The sequence below is a fragment of the Poecilia reticulata genome, linkage group LG14 (assembly GCF_000633615.1).
Source record: "Poecilia reticulata strain Guanapo linkage group LG14, Guppy_female_1.0+MT, whole genome shotgun sequence".
In the NCBI taxonomy this organism is placed as follows: Eukaryota; Metazoa; Chordata; class Actinopteri; order Cyprinodontiformes; family Poeciliidae; genus Poecilia; species Poecilia reticulata.
In genome coordinates this window covers 22,572,636-22,592,547 of record NC_024344.1, presented here as the reverse complement: position 1 = coordinate 22,592,547, position 19,912 = coordinate 22,572,636, and the positions used below count along the sequence as shown (strand labels likewise).

The 19,912-nt window shown below is 37.6% G+C and overlaps 1 protein-coding gene across 1 annotated transcript in view; it reads right to left on the bottom strand.

Annotated features, from left to right (window-relative positions):
• LOC103476255 (polypeptide N-acetylgalactosaminyltransferase 10) overlaps positions 1–12,821 on the bottom strand; it is a 101,316-nt gene extending 88,495 nt beyond the window's left edge. Inside the window, exon 1 of the mRNA XM_008428460.2 lies at positions 12,150–12,821. Coding sequence (XP_008426682.1) covers positions 12,150–12,308 — 159 coding nt within the window. The 5' untranslated portion in view covers positions 12,309–12,821. The remainder of the gene's footprint in view (positions 1–12,149) is intronic.
• Between the last annotated feature and the right edge of the window lie 7,091 nt (positions 12,822–19,912).

Below are 19,912 nucleotides of genomic sequence, written 5' to 3'. Positions count from 1 at the left end.
TTGTTTTCACAAAGTTTTTAGGAATTCTGAACTTTTTAGTTTTAAAGAATATGTAATGAGTAATAAATCAAGGTTTGACCAGCTCATGTTGTCATGTTTTTGTTTTGTTGACTCAGGTCATTCTAATTGCAAAAAATGTTTTCTGTTTTTTATAAATATAAAGATAAACCTGTTTTCAGTGTAGAAATTTCCAACATCTAAATAGTCAATGAGAAGCTGCCTAAAAGATGCCAATTTGTATCTAGCTGACGTCTCCTCACATTGTTGAAGAATCATCGCTGTTGCTCCATCAATGTTTCCTTTTCCTGCTGAAATGATGACCCATGAATTATTCAAAAGTGCTGGAGGTTTCTCAAAGTGTAAAATATTCACCTTCATATTCCAGGCTTATCATAATAGCATCACCAGATGAACTTCATTTTGATGAGAAATATGGTGGCATTTTAAGATGGCAAGATCTCATGTCGTAAAATTTCGCAATATTCCCAACGGGTGACCTTTACTGGCTTAAATTATAGTTCATAAATCACGTTGGCAGTTTGGACGAACTGTCAGATGGTCTAGGAACTGCCGGAAAAAAAGTCTATGTGACAATGATTTTCTTGAGTCTGCTTTATTTTAAAGTCCATTGTTGTAAATAGTCCCATTCTGGGGCAAGAGCAAATGTTCAATTTCAGCTTTTAAGATGGCACATACCCAACATTTACTCATCTGGACAGAATGCAAAACTCTGCATGATGTGCTCAATAAAAAGGTCTACAGGCTAGCATTAGGAAAACATACCATAAATCAATTATTGAATCATTGACTTTCTTGTGAAGGAATTATCCTTACTTAAAATGTAAATTATACCTGCTTTTTTTATGGTTTTTTTGTTTTTTTTATTCTCATGTGAGAATTAAAGAAAAAAAATGACTGTTGTGACATTCAAGATCACAATTGGTTTGTGCACACTGCTAAAGCACCAATAAATGATCATGTTACTAGGAAATCATATGCAGTCATGTGTTGTGTAATGAACTCCTGCAACAGTTCTCGTAAACCATGGTTAAACTGTCTTAATCCTCCTGTCTCGGCAGCTCTAATTGCTCTTAAACCCTGAGGATATAAAGTGCTGATGTGCTTTCCTTAATTGTAGACATCCTCCCTTTCCCCACACTTGTTTGCTGCCATATGAAGAAATTCATAGCAGGTTGAAACGGCAACCAATTCCACAATGTGCCTTAAGGACACCAATTTTGCAGAGCATATGTGTGGTGCAATCCGCGAGAAGCATTTTGCTAGGGCAGCCTGAATCCATTCAATTTCAATTTGGATTCATATTTCCTGTAGGTGCAGCCTCAAGGTCCCTCGGTGTTCTGAAATCACTGCTCGCTATTGGCTTGAAATATCACTCACTTTCTGCTATATGATGTCAATAGAGCAGAAAGGAGAGATTTTTCGGAGGACTCCAGGCTAAAATCTTATTCAGCTTTAATGTTTATCAGAATAACAGCAGACAGGAAACAGTTAGCTGCAGGTCAAACGCTCTGACACTGCCGAGGAAAAGCAGAGAGCGAGTTTTAAGGCAGTTGTACCAAGTCGTCAGAATCTAGGACATTCAGGACTATGTTGAGTTGGCCCAGTTCCTGGAGTTTAGCTGTAGAGATGTGAAAAATATCACCTCCTGTTTCACACATTTCTTATTGATTCAACTTCTACTCTACAAACCCACTCACTCAAACAACAAGTTCTGGCCCGATGGTTGATTAATTACAAGAGAAAACGCATAAAATCAACCCCATGCTGAGGCACAAGTCACAATACTCAGAATCCTGATTTGGTTTTAATGAAATGTTGGTGACCAACTTCATGAGGAAAGATTTCCGTAATATATGAAATTCTCCTAACCATTCTAATAGCCTGTTTATAAAGTAACCACTTGAAATTTCAAGTGTTCAGTGAAAAAAGGGTTTATAGCTTATAAAGTCATTCTGCTGTGTTAGACAAATAACTGTATCAGGCCCTTACCAGCTCAATGATTAGTATGCTGGAATTCCACAGCAGTCCTTGAAATTGTAAATCATAATGTCAGAGATAGCGAGTTAGTCAGAAGACGACAGACATTAGAGGATGTTTTAGCTCATCGGTTTACTGTACCATTCTCATTTACTTTCAGATTGAAGTTGAACTGATGGGATAAGATTTTTTTAAGAAAAATGTTTTTTTTTCCATGTCCTTATAATCCAACTGAGATATGCAACTCCAGTGCTACATTTACCGATGACCTCCTGAACCTCTGCCTTGGTGTGTTGTCTTTGCTTGTTTGTTATAGAGTAATGAATATCATTTACGGTAAACAAATTAAATGAATATTGAGTAGCAGACAAAATAGAGAAAAAATGTTCTAAAAGTAAAATTTTGTAGCATTTTCTGTTAGTTATAATGGGGCTCCAACCCCAGAAGTTAATGCTGTTTGCGATGCCCCTGCACTAGAAGACCACCTGACCTCATGCAAATCTGACGTCATCTATGTTAAATGTGAGCATCTACTGCCACAAGCCTCTGTCCACCTGGTTAAATATTACATTAGTATGAAAAAGGCAAGTTCATAACACTTGGAATACTTTACCCAACAATTATTGCACTCCAAATAGTCCTGCACACACATTGATGAAGATTTGCGATTTATTATGCAGTCATAATGTCGCCTCTGTCAAACTGTCCTGTAGTTAGCAAGATTTAGCTATAACAGCAACAATAGTCCATAAACACCATTCTGACAAATCAAAGTCTGGGACTCACTGAAAGGTATATTTAAAACTCAACACACTGGAAGCTTTACCTACTAAGTTGGAGGACATGTGCAAGTAGACAGGTAAGACTCAACTCCTCTATCAACAGCATGCCTACTGTAGTCATGAAAAAGCTTCAACCACTTTAGCAAATGAAAATCCTCACTTCATCAAACCAGAGAAATATTTCTCAATAAAATAAAATAAGGGATGCAAACAAACGTTATTTGACATCTCCAAGTAAGGCTGGTGGATACCACTAGGGCTAAAAAAATACTGAATAAAATTAAGTGGCTGAAAAATCTTACATTTTATACAGCAGGATTCTATTATGGTTAGTATTACAAATCCACTGCATTAGGAGTTTCCCCTTTCATAATGTTTGCTGCACATAAACCTCCCGAGGGTCTGCTCATTAATAAGACCAAAGTTGCCACTGGCTGACCTTCCACAACATGCAGACATGCATCTCAGTGCATGAATCAAGGATGTGTGTGTCCTGCAGCGATAAATGAACAGTAATCTTAGTGTTTGTGTGTTGCTCATAACCGCAGCCTCCCATGAACAGAAGCTGGTAGGATTCCTACGTCTCCACGACTGGCCTCTGAATCTCAGCCAATTTGTTTCTCAAGACTACGCTTTATCTTGTGGACTTTTGTCAGGGCTGATCAAATCCACTCAGGAAGAAAATCCTCCAGCAAGTTGGACCAACATATTGCGAGTTCCCCAAGAGCTCAGAAAATGCATGCAGTTGAATTTAATCATTGTTGTTCCTTTTTTGTTATTGTTTTTAATCGGTTTCCTGTAATTTTATTCCCTTTAAACAGCAGTAGCTGTTTAGCTAAAATAGCTAAAATTGGTTTAATAACTCAAGCTATGAGACTTTATCTTTATCAATAAAAATATTTTAGACAATGTATAGCTATTTTTCTAACAACATGAAAACATTTTGCACTTTTGGACTTCATCTGAAGCTGATCTGTGTGAGCAGCCTCTCTTCTTCTGTCTAAGATGCACAAATGCAATAACTAATTAATGGTTTCCATAATTCATGATAGTTTCATCTACAACTGCTTCATTCCAAGAGAATCAGTTTTCTTTCATTTAATGGAAGAAGAGGGCAGTTTTATGTTGTCCTAAACAGGGCCGCCATTGATGTTTATTCTGGGATCTGTTGATTGTCATTTCATAATAAACCCCAAAAACCTACTCATAACAAACTGTTCTGTCTTCAAGGAAAAAAAGTCCTTACAACCAACCAGTGTTTTTATAGAAAGTGTGATAATGCATGATAAAATGACAGAGGTTGATTCACATTATTCATACCTCTTTTCCACTTTTTATTACATTACAACCAAAAATCTGAAGTGTATTTTACTGGAATTTTATGTGAAAAAACAAAGTAGAAATCTGGGGGAGAGAAAAAAAAAACAATGCTTTACGTTTTTTACAAATCCAAATCTGAAAACTGCTTTATGTGTTTTCACCTCCACTGAGTCAATTTCTTTATCCATTTCAGGCATGCCTTTACCAGTTTTCCACATCTGAAGACTGAAATGTTTTACAACTCTTAAAACACACTACACAGAGCATTTTAGCAAGTAATTCAAAGTTTAACCAGTACAATTTCTTCCACATGTTTCCACATTAATCTGACACATACGTATAATCGCTACAAAATACAAACGTTTGTCTGGAGATGAACAGAAATAAGGATCAAATGTAAAAAGATGATCCAATCCAATGGGAAATGAGGACAAATTGGATGTGATTGATTCTGTCTTGCCAGCTTGACACAGCCAAGGGCCAAAGCCAGAGCTTTCCAGGTGGAATCAGGGATGAGCTCTCTCTCTGGAAACCAGTTTAATGTTCTTCCAAACCGCTTTTGTAACCGATTGTATTGAGCGTTTCTTGTGAGAACTGTAAATACAGATTAACTCACACTGACACAGAAGACACTGTGGTGCTTCACGGCCCTGTTCACATCAACAAAAATGGGTACTGACTTTAAAGAAAGTCAGAGTCAACAAACTCACCGCTGTTCTCACTCCCTGCACAAATGACCCAAAAATAATTACCACTGGCTACTGTAATAAGTGCAAATAATTTCTGGTAATATTCAACAGCAGCATAGACTACAAACTTATTTTTCTAAATAAATGCAGTTTAATGTTTAACAATTTAACATTTGTATTTTAGTACTGAGGTATTTTTTCTTAACCATGTCATACAGCGAAGGATTTACTAAAAAGACTCTTAGACTACCTGAAATTTTGTTGAGTCAATCAGGCAGCTAGCTGAGCAGCACAGCAGGTACTAGGTCAAAACAGGCAGCCTCCTTTCACTTCTACTCTCTGCTCTCATCTTTTCAAACCTGCACTTAACCCGAGCGTCTGGAGCAGGCGGGATGAGGCTGAAGCCAAGCCACCTCCGCTTCCACGGCCTGCCTCATAATGAGGGAGACGACGAAATGTGCAAATGACCTTTCCGTCACTGTCACAGCAGGGATGCTTTGAGACAGGTCTTGTTTCCCGGTGCACCATGGAGCGCTCACTCAACAACCATATGCATGAGAGAATTTCAATCAGTTTACACTGGCTTTGGGTTTGGGATAAAACATTTAAGTTTTTACATCCTACAGGACAGGACATTTAATTTCACTCCAAAATCCATTAAAAATAGTTGCATGCATCGTCCATGTTCATCTTTAAAACAATCTCTGATGAATAATCTGGCATCCAGTATTCCTGATTCTGGACTTTTTAATTATCCTCAATCCTATGGATCTGAGTCTGGCTGTTGATCACTAAACATCCTCCTGAGCACTCTAGCAACAGTTCACTTCATTCCTTCAAACCCCGTTTGTGCTCATTACTTAAGGTGCTCCCGAAGGTTCTGTCCTGGGGCCTCTGAAGTATTTATCATCCACCTCCTGCCATTTTTCATCCATAGATCCTTATCCCTAGTGGGGTCTGGAGGGGACCTGGTGCCTATCCCCAGCGGTCAACAGGCAAGAGGCGGACTACACCCTGGACAGGTCGCCAGTCCATCACAAGGCATGGCCATTTTTTATAACTTCAAAATTATTTTCCATGATATGAAGATGACACATCATATCTTGCCAATTTTCACATTGGACTTTAAATAGTAAGTTGGTATAATTGCATTATTTTGGCTGGTTCAAATCAAATTAAACACAGTGAGGTCTTTTAAAGTAAGTCTTCCGTCATCAACAGTCTCCTGTCTGCAGAATGAGTATGTGGCTCCTTGGCATCAACAGTGTTTTGTGTCGCAAAGGAGAACACAGGTGTAGTACACAAACATTTAGAGAAGCGAAACTTCATCTGAAGTGTTTACAGTAAGGAAAAAACAATTAACATCTATATACCGATGCAGCACAAAGAATTTGAAAATGAAAAAACATTAGAAGACCTTAATACATGGTAGGAATATTTACAATTTAGCAGAGGTCATGTAAACACCATGCAGAAAGACTGCAGGCCAGGAATCAAAGATCTTCTTGCTGCCAGGTAACAATGCTACGAACAGCTCCACTGTGGAGCTAAATTATCATTCTTGTATATAATAATACAACTGAAGGTATGGCCATAAATTACAGCACTTGATTACAACAATCAAGGATTGGAGCAATTCCAAGTAAAGTGATGATTTTGAAGACAATTTCGTAAAATTTTACAGTGACAAAAAAAAACAAAAACTCAACAATTAGAAGAAGTCCTTTTCTTCTTATTGTCCTTTCAAACTGCTATATCTTTCTTTTACACTGACTTGCTGTGTTAGACCATGAGGTTTAGAGCCATATGTTCTCTGTCACCAACTTTTGGAACTCTACCTTTGGCACTGGATCACTTTTCAAATCCTATCTAAAATCCATCTAGTCATCCACTGCGTGTTTCCTTAACTTCTTCTATCATCGACCTTCCTTCAATGTTTTAGCCTATTTTTTCATTCCACACCATACAGTTGTGTTCAAAATAAAAGCGCTCCAACACCATTTTTAATGGTTTAGTTATATTTCTACATGACAAATAATCTAATAGATGAAGCAGAGTAGTAAAAAACCAACAGCCCCAGCAGTCATAACATGCAGGCTGATGATTCTGAATAAATTAATCATCAATAGAAAAGAGCCTTTTCAAAAATAATAGCTGTGTGGAGTTCAATCAGTGAAGCCATTTATTTTGTGAAAATGCGTCAAGCAAGGGGCCCTTATTTAAGGATGAAGGCAGCAAATGTTGCACATGCTGTTTAGTGCATTCCTGCAAAAATCTGAATAAAGTCAGCTGTTCCAAACATTGCTCAGGAGAACAGCGTTCTTTGATTAAAAAGTTTAGAGGAAAGTGTACAAAGTGGAGAAAATGATAGGCTGTTCACCTGAAATTATCTTAAATGCTTTAAAATGAAAACCCAAACCAGAAAGACACAGAAGAAAACAAATCTTCCCCTTTGAATGGATGTGAGGAATAATCAAAATTTTAAAAAAAAATGTAAAAAAGCACCCAATGACCGTCTTCAAGGTAGTCAAAGAAAGTTTCCAGTCTCTGTAGCATTGTAATAATTACTGTAAAGAAAATAATAGGCATACTTTCTGAGTATAAAATGAAATATATATATTTCACAATACTTGCTGCTGAAGAGAAAGCTGTTGAAATGAGTGTCTAAACAATGACCTCAAACACACCAAAAAGTGAGCAGCATCTTGGTTCCAGACCAACAAGATTATTGCTGCCAGTCAAGTCCTCTGACACTAAAGCCATAGAAAACCTATGGGGTGAATCCATGCCGTTTCTGAAACAAAACAAAGAAGGGGAATTGAGAAATGTAGTCCAGTCAGGTCCTTGGCTGGACTACCTGAATCCCTTGTCCAAGCAGACATGAAAGCAACTGTGGAGGAGATCATGCGAGGCAGTGGGAATGAGGCAACAGGAGGACAAGATGGGAAAACATGGTTGAACTGAAAGACCAAAACTAAGATTTAGAAAGCCGAGCCACACCACATTAAATTCCAGGTGATTATGATGTGCATCCAAGTTCAGATATCTTGCACAAAGGGAATCACTGAATTACCTGCACTTGGAGAAGGACGATGTTGGTGCAGGCATGACCAACGCCTTAAGACCATCACTGAAGCAAGGGATTTTAGTGGGCAAACCAATTACGTCCCTCCGAGAACACCACCAATTTAGTTGTGTATTTCACAGCCCATTTCTTGACCAAGGCCTTGAAGACTTTAGGCATAAGAGTTTAATCATCCACAGTATTACCAAAGCAGCAGAGAGGGCCTCAACCCTTGGCTGTGGCTCAAGAGATGACAGTTGTTGAGTCATGGTAGCAAGCTAGCCATCTGGGCACAAGCTTATTAACCCTGTCCTCATCACCTGGTGATGAGGACATCAGTTGTATGATGATGATCTGAAACATCCAATGATTCCAAGAACATTGTTGTGTCAAAATGCATCAAAAAATGTATTGACAAAAGTTGGTGAACTCCATGCAGAAGCAGCACCTGACTCAAAGGGAACTTAAACTTCGTGTCTGTGTGGGTTGGTAGAAAATAAATTGTTATTCCTTTAAGAAGTGCCACTGTTAATAAAATAGCAAAAATGCTTGAATAAAAAAAAATGCTTCGACTAGTAATGGGAATGCATTTGCAAGTGAGAAAATAAAAGATATCCATTTTTAAAATAAGCTGCCAGCTGTTTGGACATACCTTTACTAAAAAGTGACCTTTAGTGTTTTAAAAGCTGACAATAAATGAAATGCATAAATTATTATTTCTACAACTGATTTGATGTGACACATTGTCTGCATCTAGGCTTTGGCATCAGGAGACTTTGACCAAATAGCTGCACAATCATTTCTGATGTGTGAAACAAGCTTTGTTGAATTCATTAAATCTTTAAATTCTTCTGCGCTGCTGGCAACAATTGGCCTCATTCTATTTTATTTTTCACATATCAGCCCATCGCTCCCTTATCAAACGGTTCTGGAGGCTGACAGCAGTTATCTCGCCGTTTGCTAATACGTACTAGGCTTTTCCTACTGCAGCAAAATTCTTTTAATCTCCATTTATGGTATCCTGCTGTCTTTTAAGATGTCAAATATAAAGCGCGAAAAACGTAACCAGGGAGAAAAGTTTTGCTGGGTCAGCTGGTTTTCTTGTCCCCACAATTCCTTTTTAGCTGCTGATAAGACATCAAAGAAACCATTTTGGAATTTCAGTAGAACATGTTTTTCAGGTCTCAAATGTGCTGATAATGAATGTTAATATTTACAGAAGGTTAGTTTCATAGTTACTGTACCTAAGCAGGTTTGCACACAAAAACTGAACTCTAATCCGAATTGGGTCATTTTTACTCCAGTTCTCAGGTCACTGAAGTTGCTGAATTTGTTGCAGAACTAAATTAGACACACATACCATTCATGAAAGCCTCCATTCAGCACATTTAGCCTCATTTGAATTGGAGAAGCTGTTCTTCTCTGCCAAAGGGCTTCTGTTTATTTGGGAGCTCTAACTCCCAAATAACCCTCCCCCTCACCAAAAAAAATGGAAAGGGAAAAACAACATTTTTATAGTGTAGAGTAACAACCAACCAACGTCTCGTAATTTTTTTCCGCTGTTGAAAACTTTTAATAAATTATGTTCAAGTCAAGAACAAAAAACAAGATCAAAAATGTAAACGAGAAAATATGAGGAGACTTTTCTTTGCAAAGACAGGGAAAGTAGATGGAGCTAAGGTAGGGCTGCACAATATCACCTGCGTCATTATCAGACCATCAGTATGCAACATTAATCAAGCAAAAGTACTGCTTAGAGTGCAATGTTTGTTGCTCAGAATATAGCAAGTAGAGCTGCTCAATATATTGATTTGGAATTTTCCTCACAATATCATTGAGTGCAATATTGTAATCGCAAAGGATAGTTTTGGATGGAATATTTGGTAGGTATTATTTTTCAAGCATTTAAACTGCACATTGATAATATATTTTACCATTTGGATCAGTGCCCACAAAGAATATCTTTAGTAGCAGAGATGCTGAAGCTTATGAAGAGTCGTGGGGGCCAGTGAATAATGGCACAGAAAGAAAGGTGTCCAGAAAACAATACAGTATTCACAGGAATTAGAGACCACGACTACTTGCAAATAGCTAAAATGTATGAATACTTGAGAGAGCAGAGAGAGGAAAATGTTATACATGTAATAATTATATTGGCATTACATGATCAGTCAGCCTTGTACAGCCCTAGGGAAAGCCTTTGAAAAAAATATATATTGTAGATACTATGAAAGGCTTGAGACAAGGCAAGAGGTCAACTGTTGAAAAGGAAAACAGCTCAGCCATGCAGCCAGAGCTACAAGAAAATGCCCACGTGAAACTGGCCCAGTCAAAGTCCAGACCTAAATCCAATTCAGAATCTGCCCTAAGGCTTGAAAATGTATGCTCACAGATGCTTTCGATCCAGTCTAACTGAGCTTCAACTATTTTCACAAAGAATAAATGGCAAAAAAAATAGTTTCCAACTGTTCAAAGTTGGTAAAGACTTATTTCAAAAGACTTGCAGCAAAAGATTATTCTACAACGTTTTGATTTAGGGGGGCTAATTGCAAATGAGTGCCATACATCAAGTTTTTGTGAAGAATTTGTAAACATTTAATTTTAACTTACGTCTGATATAAACATCTGACTACTGGATTGTTGGGCAGCAACTGTCACCCTGAAGGACATTAATGCAATCACACCATGCACCATAACATTTATGGTATGAAATATGAAAAAACTGAGCCACTAAACAGTCAGTGCCCATTATAACATGATGAATGACCTGCAGCTTTATACATCTGAACTTCACATCACAGTAATCATCTCTGTTGAGTGTTTGCATGTGAAACATACAATATAGAGTGACATAAAAAAAATCTCAGAATTTTGATTCTGTGCAATTCCAGCAAACAACAATTTGGAAACAAAAGCTTCAGAAACAAGTTAACGGTTCAGTCACATTCATAACACTAAAACAGAACATTCAGGTTTGGTTGAGGCTTGTGGAGGGCAGAAATTTTGGATTTCTTTCTGAAGTACTCCAGTTCAAATGTCCAAGTGTCCTTAGGTATTGTGTGTAGAAGATAAAAGACCTATCAGAGCAACATATGGCTATATAATAATCTGAATATGTCAACTCCCCCTTTTGTAAAGCAGAAGGGGGAGAGCAGACTTTACAATGACTCCTTGAGAGTATTCCCAGCATTCCACCACTTCCAGAAATATCGCAGATGTGATCATCAGCTGTCTCTAGATCCATATAAAACACATAGATCAGTCAATTAAAAGTCCATGAGCCTCTTAGCAACTCTGTAAGGGTAAAGATCTTTACTTTTGCTCGAAAGCGTGTTGTCTTTCAACTGTTATCCACCCATCCTCTGCACTCCTTGTCCATCACAGGCCAGCATAGAGAGACACAAGACTGACAACCATGAACAAACACACACACACCTAATGGCAATTTAGAGAGACAAATTCATTACAATATCACTAATATGTGCAATATTAATATCCTAAAGGACTTTTTAGAATGCAACAATTATTGGCTATCATTTTCTAAGTGCCATGAATTCACACCTTGGAGGCCAGTAAGCGATTCAGCCTGTTGCATATACTCTCACTGCACCTGACAGAGGATAACGCCAAAGGGCTCAAAGAGCCAGGAAACACATGAGTTAGATTGAAACTATTTTTGCTATGCAGTGACGGTTTGTTTTTGAAAACTCGAGAAAAATATGAGGACGTTATGAGTCACAAGTTCCTGAGTTATTGCAATACTTTTAATCCCGTGGCTACGTTAAGCATGTTCCTTAATTTTAATATTCAATGGCTATGCTTTTATATCCTTCTTACAGTTCTTCAGTGAATGAAACTTTGCTATTTCCTGTAACCTGTAAACGCACCAGTTTTACGTTTTTGACAACTTCCTGAAGTCACTGATATTGTAACTTCTCTGACGTCTAGCTCCGGGTGAACTACGTGGCTCCGCTGCTTAACCTGGACGTAAAACTGACATTTAAACACGGATAAAAACATGCTTCGTGGTTTTTTTTGTGTGTTTTTTTTTTTACAAAACAATAGTCACAATGGAGGAATGAAGCAAAAGTTCCTGCAGTTCAGACCGTTCAGAGCAGCAGGGGAAGGAGTACCGGAGGGGGCGGGAGGGGATTGTGTTGCGCTGAATCTCTGCCTCCACACTGAAGGAGTGCAGCAAAACTCACACATTTGAAGTGGTTATATCGGTCAACCGTTCACGCCATTACACAAACGGGCGAGAGAAGAGTAGGCAGCCGAAGCCGAGCGGTGCCGTACCTGAATCGCAGGGATGCCGCCCGGACCGTCCACCGTGTCGGGCGAGTTGTCGAACACTCGGTCCCTGTACAGCGACCATAGACCGACGTTAGGGAGGAATAAGAGAGCCGCTATGAGCAGCCCGGCGAACTGCAGCAGTCTCTTTTCCTTTCGCCTCATGTCTCTTCTGGGAGAAGGAAAAAAAACAACAAGCGTCTAGAGCGACGAGCCCCCAAACCTCGCTTCTTTTTCCGAAGCGCAGACAAGTTTCACTCCGAGTGTTGGAACGGACACCGGCTTGTGTGACGCTGTTGAAGCTCAGAGCTCCGCCGCCAGGGGGCGCTCAGCTTTTTGAAGCAAAACTGGGAGGAGGACGCAAAAGCCAAACACGACTAATGTTTACTTAAGGTTGTTTTTGAACTTGATTGTGAAAACTTTATGTTATGCAATTATAACCACAACAGCAAACCAATTTACATCAAGAATTTTTAATTTCTATATGTATTCACAGCAACTGCAAACATGACCGTAATAAAATTGATCATTTACCAGGTTTAATTATTTCATTCCAACTTTTTTAGTACAAGAAGCCATTGTCTATTAAACTAAAATGAAGCCAATGTGATGCTGTTAAGTCCAATGCGTTGGATTAACTGATCACCAGCAAGTGACCACCGCTATAAAATCAAGAGATGGTCGTTTACTGCTCTGGAGTATTGTGTCTTAGCCCAGTGCCAAGATGGAAAAACAGCAGCAGTCACCTCCATCCACTTTTATAGTCACAATTAATTATCCTGTTTGAATTACATGTGGATTTTAGCATACAATTATTTGATTCCATTTTTTTTTCATTTGTGAACTTGTTTAAGACTTATTAAAATTTGTATTTCTGAGAATTTTGTTATCTACAGACCCATTCAATAAGGTAGAATATTCTTGAAGAATCCTATATTTTGTGAACTTTGAGTGAAACACATTATAAACATTAGACACAAGTGGATGTTTGAACGTATTTATTTCCGTTAGCTATGATGATTTTCACCTTACTGCTAATGAAAGTAAAACATTTAAGATTAAAATAATAATAAAAAAAAAACATTTTAAATACAGAAATGTGACCTCAATGAAAAGTGTCTTTAATACCTGCTTAAAGGTCTCTAGTTTTCCAAAGATACTTTTAAGCTGACAAATGTACCTAATTGGAACATACATTCTAATTTATTGAATATGACTATTGATGTGAGTTAACACAATGACAGAGTCTAAAGAAATAGCCAATGACATTTGAAGAGTAGCAATTTTTACCCTTCAATCAGAAAAAGACAGAAAGGCCATTTCCAAACTATTTGAAGTCCATCATTTTTCTAAGAGCATGATTATTTCCAAGTGGGAAACATTTAAGGTAGTTTAAAGGAAAATATTTTCCTTGAAAGAAATACAAGGGTGAGGCATGATGTCCATACACACAAATCCCCCAAAATCTGCATTGCAAAAATAAAGTACAGCTGAGGTAACCAAAAACCAAACTCAAACAATGATCTGGCTAATGCCATCTTGTAATCTGTGATATTATGCTAAGTTCTTAATTACTTCAAACACTGAGACATTGTGAAAGATGAGCAAACAAACTAAGGTAAGTAGAAGAAACTGAAGAAGAGACTTTGTTAAAAAACAGCTAGTCGTCAACCAACAGAAAATAGAGACAAGTTATCATGTAACCAGACAGTTTTGTTGATTCAAAGAACAATCTTCCATCAAATAAATATAGGGAATCATAAATGGGGAAAATTAACATTTCTTGCAGAAGTTTCATGCCTGGAAAACCACCAAACTTCCACAGATGAACATTATCTCAAAGGTTCAGTTTTCACTTTATTTGTACTCAGCTGCATATCAATTCTGATTTTAGTCATGCCTCAACTGTAAAACATACTCACTGCTTCTTTTTTTCACATTTTATTTATTCATAATAAATAAACCTTAAAGTTCAAAGCTTAAACACCCAAAACTAGTTTGACATCCGTTACAGTACACAATAAATGCAACTTGAGTGAAGCATGACTTGTGTAATCCCTTTGAAAAAGCATGGAATTCTGATGACACTCATCAAAATCCAAATTGACTATCCCTGGCATGTTTCATCTGCTTAAATTAAAATCTCACATCAAAAGAAAGCCATTGGACACCAAAACGGAAAGATAATTTACTGAAGCGGCGTTGTTTAAAACATCACCATCTGTTCATCAAGACCCTGCAGCTTCATATTCTCGGACAACTGAGACTAGAAGAAGGAGCCAAGACAATTGTGTGTGAGAGAGAAATCCCAGAACCCGTCAACAAAACTTTCTGAAAACACAACAAACATCTTTGCCTTGAGCTTCTGTCAGTGTCCCTTCACAGTTTGGAAAAGTCTGGAGAAATGTGGAATTTTATTTCAATACTTTATGAATCAGGATTGGTATGAAAAAAGAAGATGAATAAGGGAGAGGTCAGTCCCACACAACTACCCAAACATTCTCGTTAATTTTGTTTTCATTCTTTGTTATAAACTTTCAGTATTTCCATCATCCCTCCTCTATTTCACTGCATTTCTTACTGTCCTTCTTTCCATTTGTCCAATCCTTCCTAACACCCTAAATTCAGAAATTCTGCATCTTTTTTTATGTAAAATCTAAATGTAAGACTGTGGACTCTGGAAAACTAAGTCTGGAAAATAATGGAATTTTTGTCTGAAAAACATCTTGGAACTGTTTCTCGTGAGTGAAAGATGAAAATCAAATCAAATCCACCATCTTCTCATCAAGTGAGAGCTCTTGGGCTTCATCTGAACTATTCAATGAAACAAATGACGTGCCGCCATCACAGGTGTGTTTATTACATCTCTTTCCTAATGGTGATTTAAATAACTGTCTATTACACACACAGCTGCTGTTTCAGTGGACATTAAAAGACTTAATGTTGCTGCTTCTGCAGGCGTTTAAACGTTCAATCTTTTAGCTGCGGCTGCTGTTGTTAGCAGACCTATTGATTCATTTTACCGCCTTGGTCTGTCTTCTGAGAATCCTGGTTGCGTCAGCCTGTGTTGGTGTGTGCTAGACTGTGAGGCCATACATCCATCCTGGAGTCCAAGAGTTAGATTTTTTTTCCCCGTTTAGTTTTCTTTTAGTGTTTGTGGTTACCTGTTATGTTAAATAAAGGTCACAACTAGAGTAAAAAATAAATTAGATAGTGAGCATCTCTTTGAAAACTGGAGAACGCAATGTTGTCGGGATAATGACAGGATGTAAGGTCATCCTTCTTATATATTATAATTGCTCAACAAAAAAATCTACCAATAGGCAAACTTTCCAGGAATAATTTGGGATTTATGTTCCATAGAATAATCCATAAATACTGAACTGAAACGAAGCCACTGCAGGTAATTAACAAAAATCTCATTTTGTAACCAACATACAATCACAGCTTGGATCATTTTAACCTCACTTCACTGTTGGAAGAGAAAAGGTTCATTCTTACACTCATTACTGCAGTGAGCTCTACTTTGCTCTGTCAGAAACCAATAGCAGCTGCGTTTCCATCCACTATAAAATTGCACAAATTAGAAATTACAAAAATCAAATTACTTAATGGAAAGACAGCAATTTTGAAAAAACTGATGTTTTTTTATTAAAAGTTTATGTGCTGGGATGAGGTGTTTTTTTTTCAGCCGTATCGAAAAAGATGTATTTCTCAAAATAGATCTTTATCGCATCAAACGAGTCATATGAGCCGCAACCGGATGTTACTACTTGCAAAAATGAAGAAGCCGACAACAGCAAGTCGTAGGAGGATGTCTTTTTTTGTGACAATGTGCAGCTGATTCCAGCACAGCTCTCACAGCATCACCAACTACTATTTCCCCAAAATGATGCACACACATAACTGCTCCCAATTACAAGGGGCTTGCCGCGCCAACGCCAAGATCTCCACTGGTGACTGATGCTGAGCTCTACCGTGGCTGAAATATAGATATATCTGATGTAACTGTTTACATCCGTAGCTGCTATCATTTTTTACGACTTATCTGTGAACAACCTCATTCTGGTGTGATTTAATTTAATTTCTTATTTAATGGAAACACCATAATTGCGAAATTGTGTTTTCTCAACATCAGTAGTATATCGGCAGCAATTGGAAATGCAGCTAACGATTTTACAACTGATGGGAGTCAACGTTGTTCTTTATGACAATTCTCCCTAACTGCTAAAATTACATGCTGTTCTTGCCAGAAATAAAAGGACCACCAAATTAAGCGGTAACACGATTTTTCTGTACAAATATTTTCTGACGTAGAGCAGCACATTCAATTTGTGGTTTTATAAACAACACTATCCAGACTCAAAGTCTTTAGAAATGTATTAGCACAGCTAGCACATGAGCCTGGTTTTCACAAATCAGTGGCTTTTGTTTATCTGGTTTGTGTGGGACCATCAAGACATTGTCTGCCAGAATGGACTGATGCTAACTAATTGCTCATCAGAGGGAGCTCAATGAAACAGTGAATGCCGGTAATAGGTTTCAGCTCGACAGATAATCATCGGTCTGCCACTGAGGGAATACCAGCATGCTAACAGGATGCTCCATTTGGATTCCCTGCAAATTATACAGATATTTTACCCCTTTTTTGTGCAACCTCTTTCAAATCCACACTAAACCTGTAATACGAACAGGAGAAGTTTTAAAGCGTGACGCTGCTCAATCAACATAAATCCCCTGCATGCTCTGAAGTTTAGGGTTCATCCATAATTCATGTTGAAAGACTCTGAACAGATTGACTTGTCACAACTCAGGCTGATACAGATGGGAGAAACGAAGAGGACTGAGCTTGAGTTCTGACTGGGAACTGAAAAAGAAAGATTTCTGCATTGTGACATCAACTTAGTTTGGTTCAGTGTTTTAGTCTTTCACCTCGGTGACCCTCACCTGAGTGCCTATAGTTAGAGAGGTAAATATCTTTGGTTTAACCGTTCTAAGATTAGTTAGATAAAACAAACTCAGCGTAAACAGTTTTCACTCACTTCAAAACAAAAGCATTATTAGAAAACATCACAATGAATATAAAAAGGATTAGATGTTGCAAATCAACTTGAATACGCTGCAAAAACACAGGATTGTACAAAGTATTTTTGGTTTTTGGTCTAAATATCTTAGTAGACTTGAAATAAAAAAAAAAACATATAAGAAGTTATTGACTTAAAATAAGTTCCTATATCTTGCTGAAAATTTATTTTATGGTAGTTTTTATTTCAAGTGTACTAAGGTATTTGAACTAGAAACTAACAATACTTGATATGATTTTATGTCTTTGCTGTGTATAATGTCAAAACTGCCACATTTATTAGGCATAAATCCATTTTTTGGAGATTTTTCTTCCACATTTATTTTGATTTCTTCTCTTTCCGATCATTGAAAATGGCAAAAGAAAATGGAATACTTTTCAATACTTTTGACACTGTTTTGAAACATGCTTTTTTGGAAATGTTGGCAACCTTTAAGGAATCTCGGTGCTAGGAGAGGATTCAGTCTCTAGGATATGCAATCAGGCAGCGTGGATTTGGGTTATGCCAGTAACCGTAACCGCTGCAACCGCTGACGTACGCTGCTAAAGAACATCCCTGTTTTTCAGTGATTGTTTTCTCACACATGCAGCATTACATCAACTCTCCTAACATAAATAATTCATGACCACCAGGAAGGCTTGAAAAAATATTTTGAATGCTGTTATATCTTTATACACTTCAGTGCTTTCTCATGGCATTCTTACGGAGGGAGTTTGGATCCATCCAGTTTGGAGGATGCTTTAGGAGAGACACGGGGCTCGTTAGAGAAATATCTCACAGCTGGAGGAGGAAGTTGAAGAGATCTTGGCTGCTACCTTGTCAATCATATGTCTGATAAGTAATAAAAGGTGAATAGATGGAGGTAAGTGTATCTGCTTATGTTCTAAGGTCCATATGAGCTACCTGAGACCGAACACGTGAAGGTGAAACCTGATTTTTTTTCTTTAAAATTAACAAATCACAATAGAAAAAAAGAGGATTCCCAAAAATCTGATTTAATCCAGTCTTATTGAGCTCTCCAACTAACATGTGTCTATGAAATTTCCAGTCATCTGCTTTTAATCCTATTAAATTCCTGCAGCTCTCTCTGAAGGCTTGCACATTGTGTTTGTAGATATTGTGTTTGCGTGTGTGTGTGTGGCGGTGGGGGGGGGGTGAACTTGCCTGCCAAACGAAACCCATATAAACACTGATGCATGTAAAACACACATCTGACACGTGGAGGTTGTGCTCTGTGCTGCACGGGTGACCGAACAGTTTTATTTTAATCCCCTCATGTGGAGCATGATTTTCTCTTGCTGAGGAACCAATCAATGATAACCTCATGACTGACAGCTGCAGTGCAGTAAAATGCAAAGCGCCTCACTGACTCAGCATGTCAAGCATGTTCCTGGAAGCTGCAACAGGGAATCTGTAATCTGTGCTGGCTTCACAGGAACTTGGTGAGCGCTAAAGGAAAGTGTGAAAACTTTTTAACTTTCAGCGTGATTAAATAAAGATGTTTATACTAGGCAAATGCTTTGAAACAGCCTTTATTCTTGTTGGTTTTGTTTTAAAGCAGCAGAACTTTCAGGTTATATTTTTAAGAAGTCTTGAGAAATAGTTCTCCAGTTTTTTTTTCTCCTTTCTTTTATATGTACCGTCCTATTTTAGCCACCAGATGCCACTACATCTTGCAAGTATGGCTCTTTAAGAAAGATTTTTCAACTTTTTTTTTTGTTGAAATTTTTGAAAATCTAAACTTTTATAAACAGCAAATAAAGAAAAAAAAATCTCCAGAAAGAATAACATATATACATGAGATGATGACGAAAAAGGAGATAATTGAGAATTCTCAATCCTAAGTGTTAATAGTAGTAGAACCCCTAACAATCTCCTGTTATGATTACTTACAGCCATATTGAATAAATTATAACATTGTTTCAGATGAGGCTCATTTGTCAGATTAAAATGCCTTCTGTGAATAACCTTTGAGCAGGTAACCACGCTTTTCATTAGGCCCACTTTTCTGTATTAAAAATGTGCATTAATACAGTTGCTGAAATGTGCTATACAAATAAACTTCATTGATGTTATTGATCTCATGTAATATTTTAATTTTAAAAGTTGTGTTTTCATTAGCTGTAAGTGGGAACGATCATGATTAGCAGAAATAAAGACTTGAAAACATCACTCTTTGTGTGATTAATCAACATAATGTGTTTCAATTAGTGAATTGGTTTACGGAAATAAATGCACTTCTCAATGCATTCTCATACATTGACTGGATCTGTATATTTAGCTAATTGGTTGATTCTATTGCCCTGGATTATAAATATGACATGATACGCAAAGTCATTGCTTTCAACTACTGACCTCTATGCTGGAGGAGGAGCTGTATTTGTCTTTCCACAACATATTGCAAGGAGAGTGGCTAGGAAATATCTCACAGCTGAGATATTTCCTCATACACACACACACACACACACACACACTGATGTAGTCAGCTGTTTTTTAACAGCTGACTACATCTAGCTGTTAAAAAACTACAGGAAATTGGAAGATCTTGGTACAATATTTGAAAAAGTCCCAATGAACTGGTTGGTATTATTATAGTTTGATGATCTCACAAAAATTCAATTATATCTCTGGGTGGCACTATCTAAAGAATGACACACACACACACACACACACACACACACACAC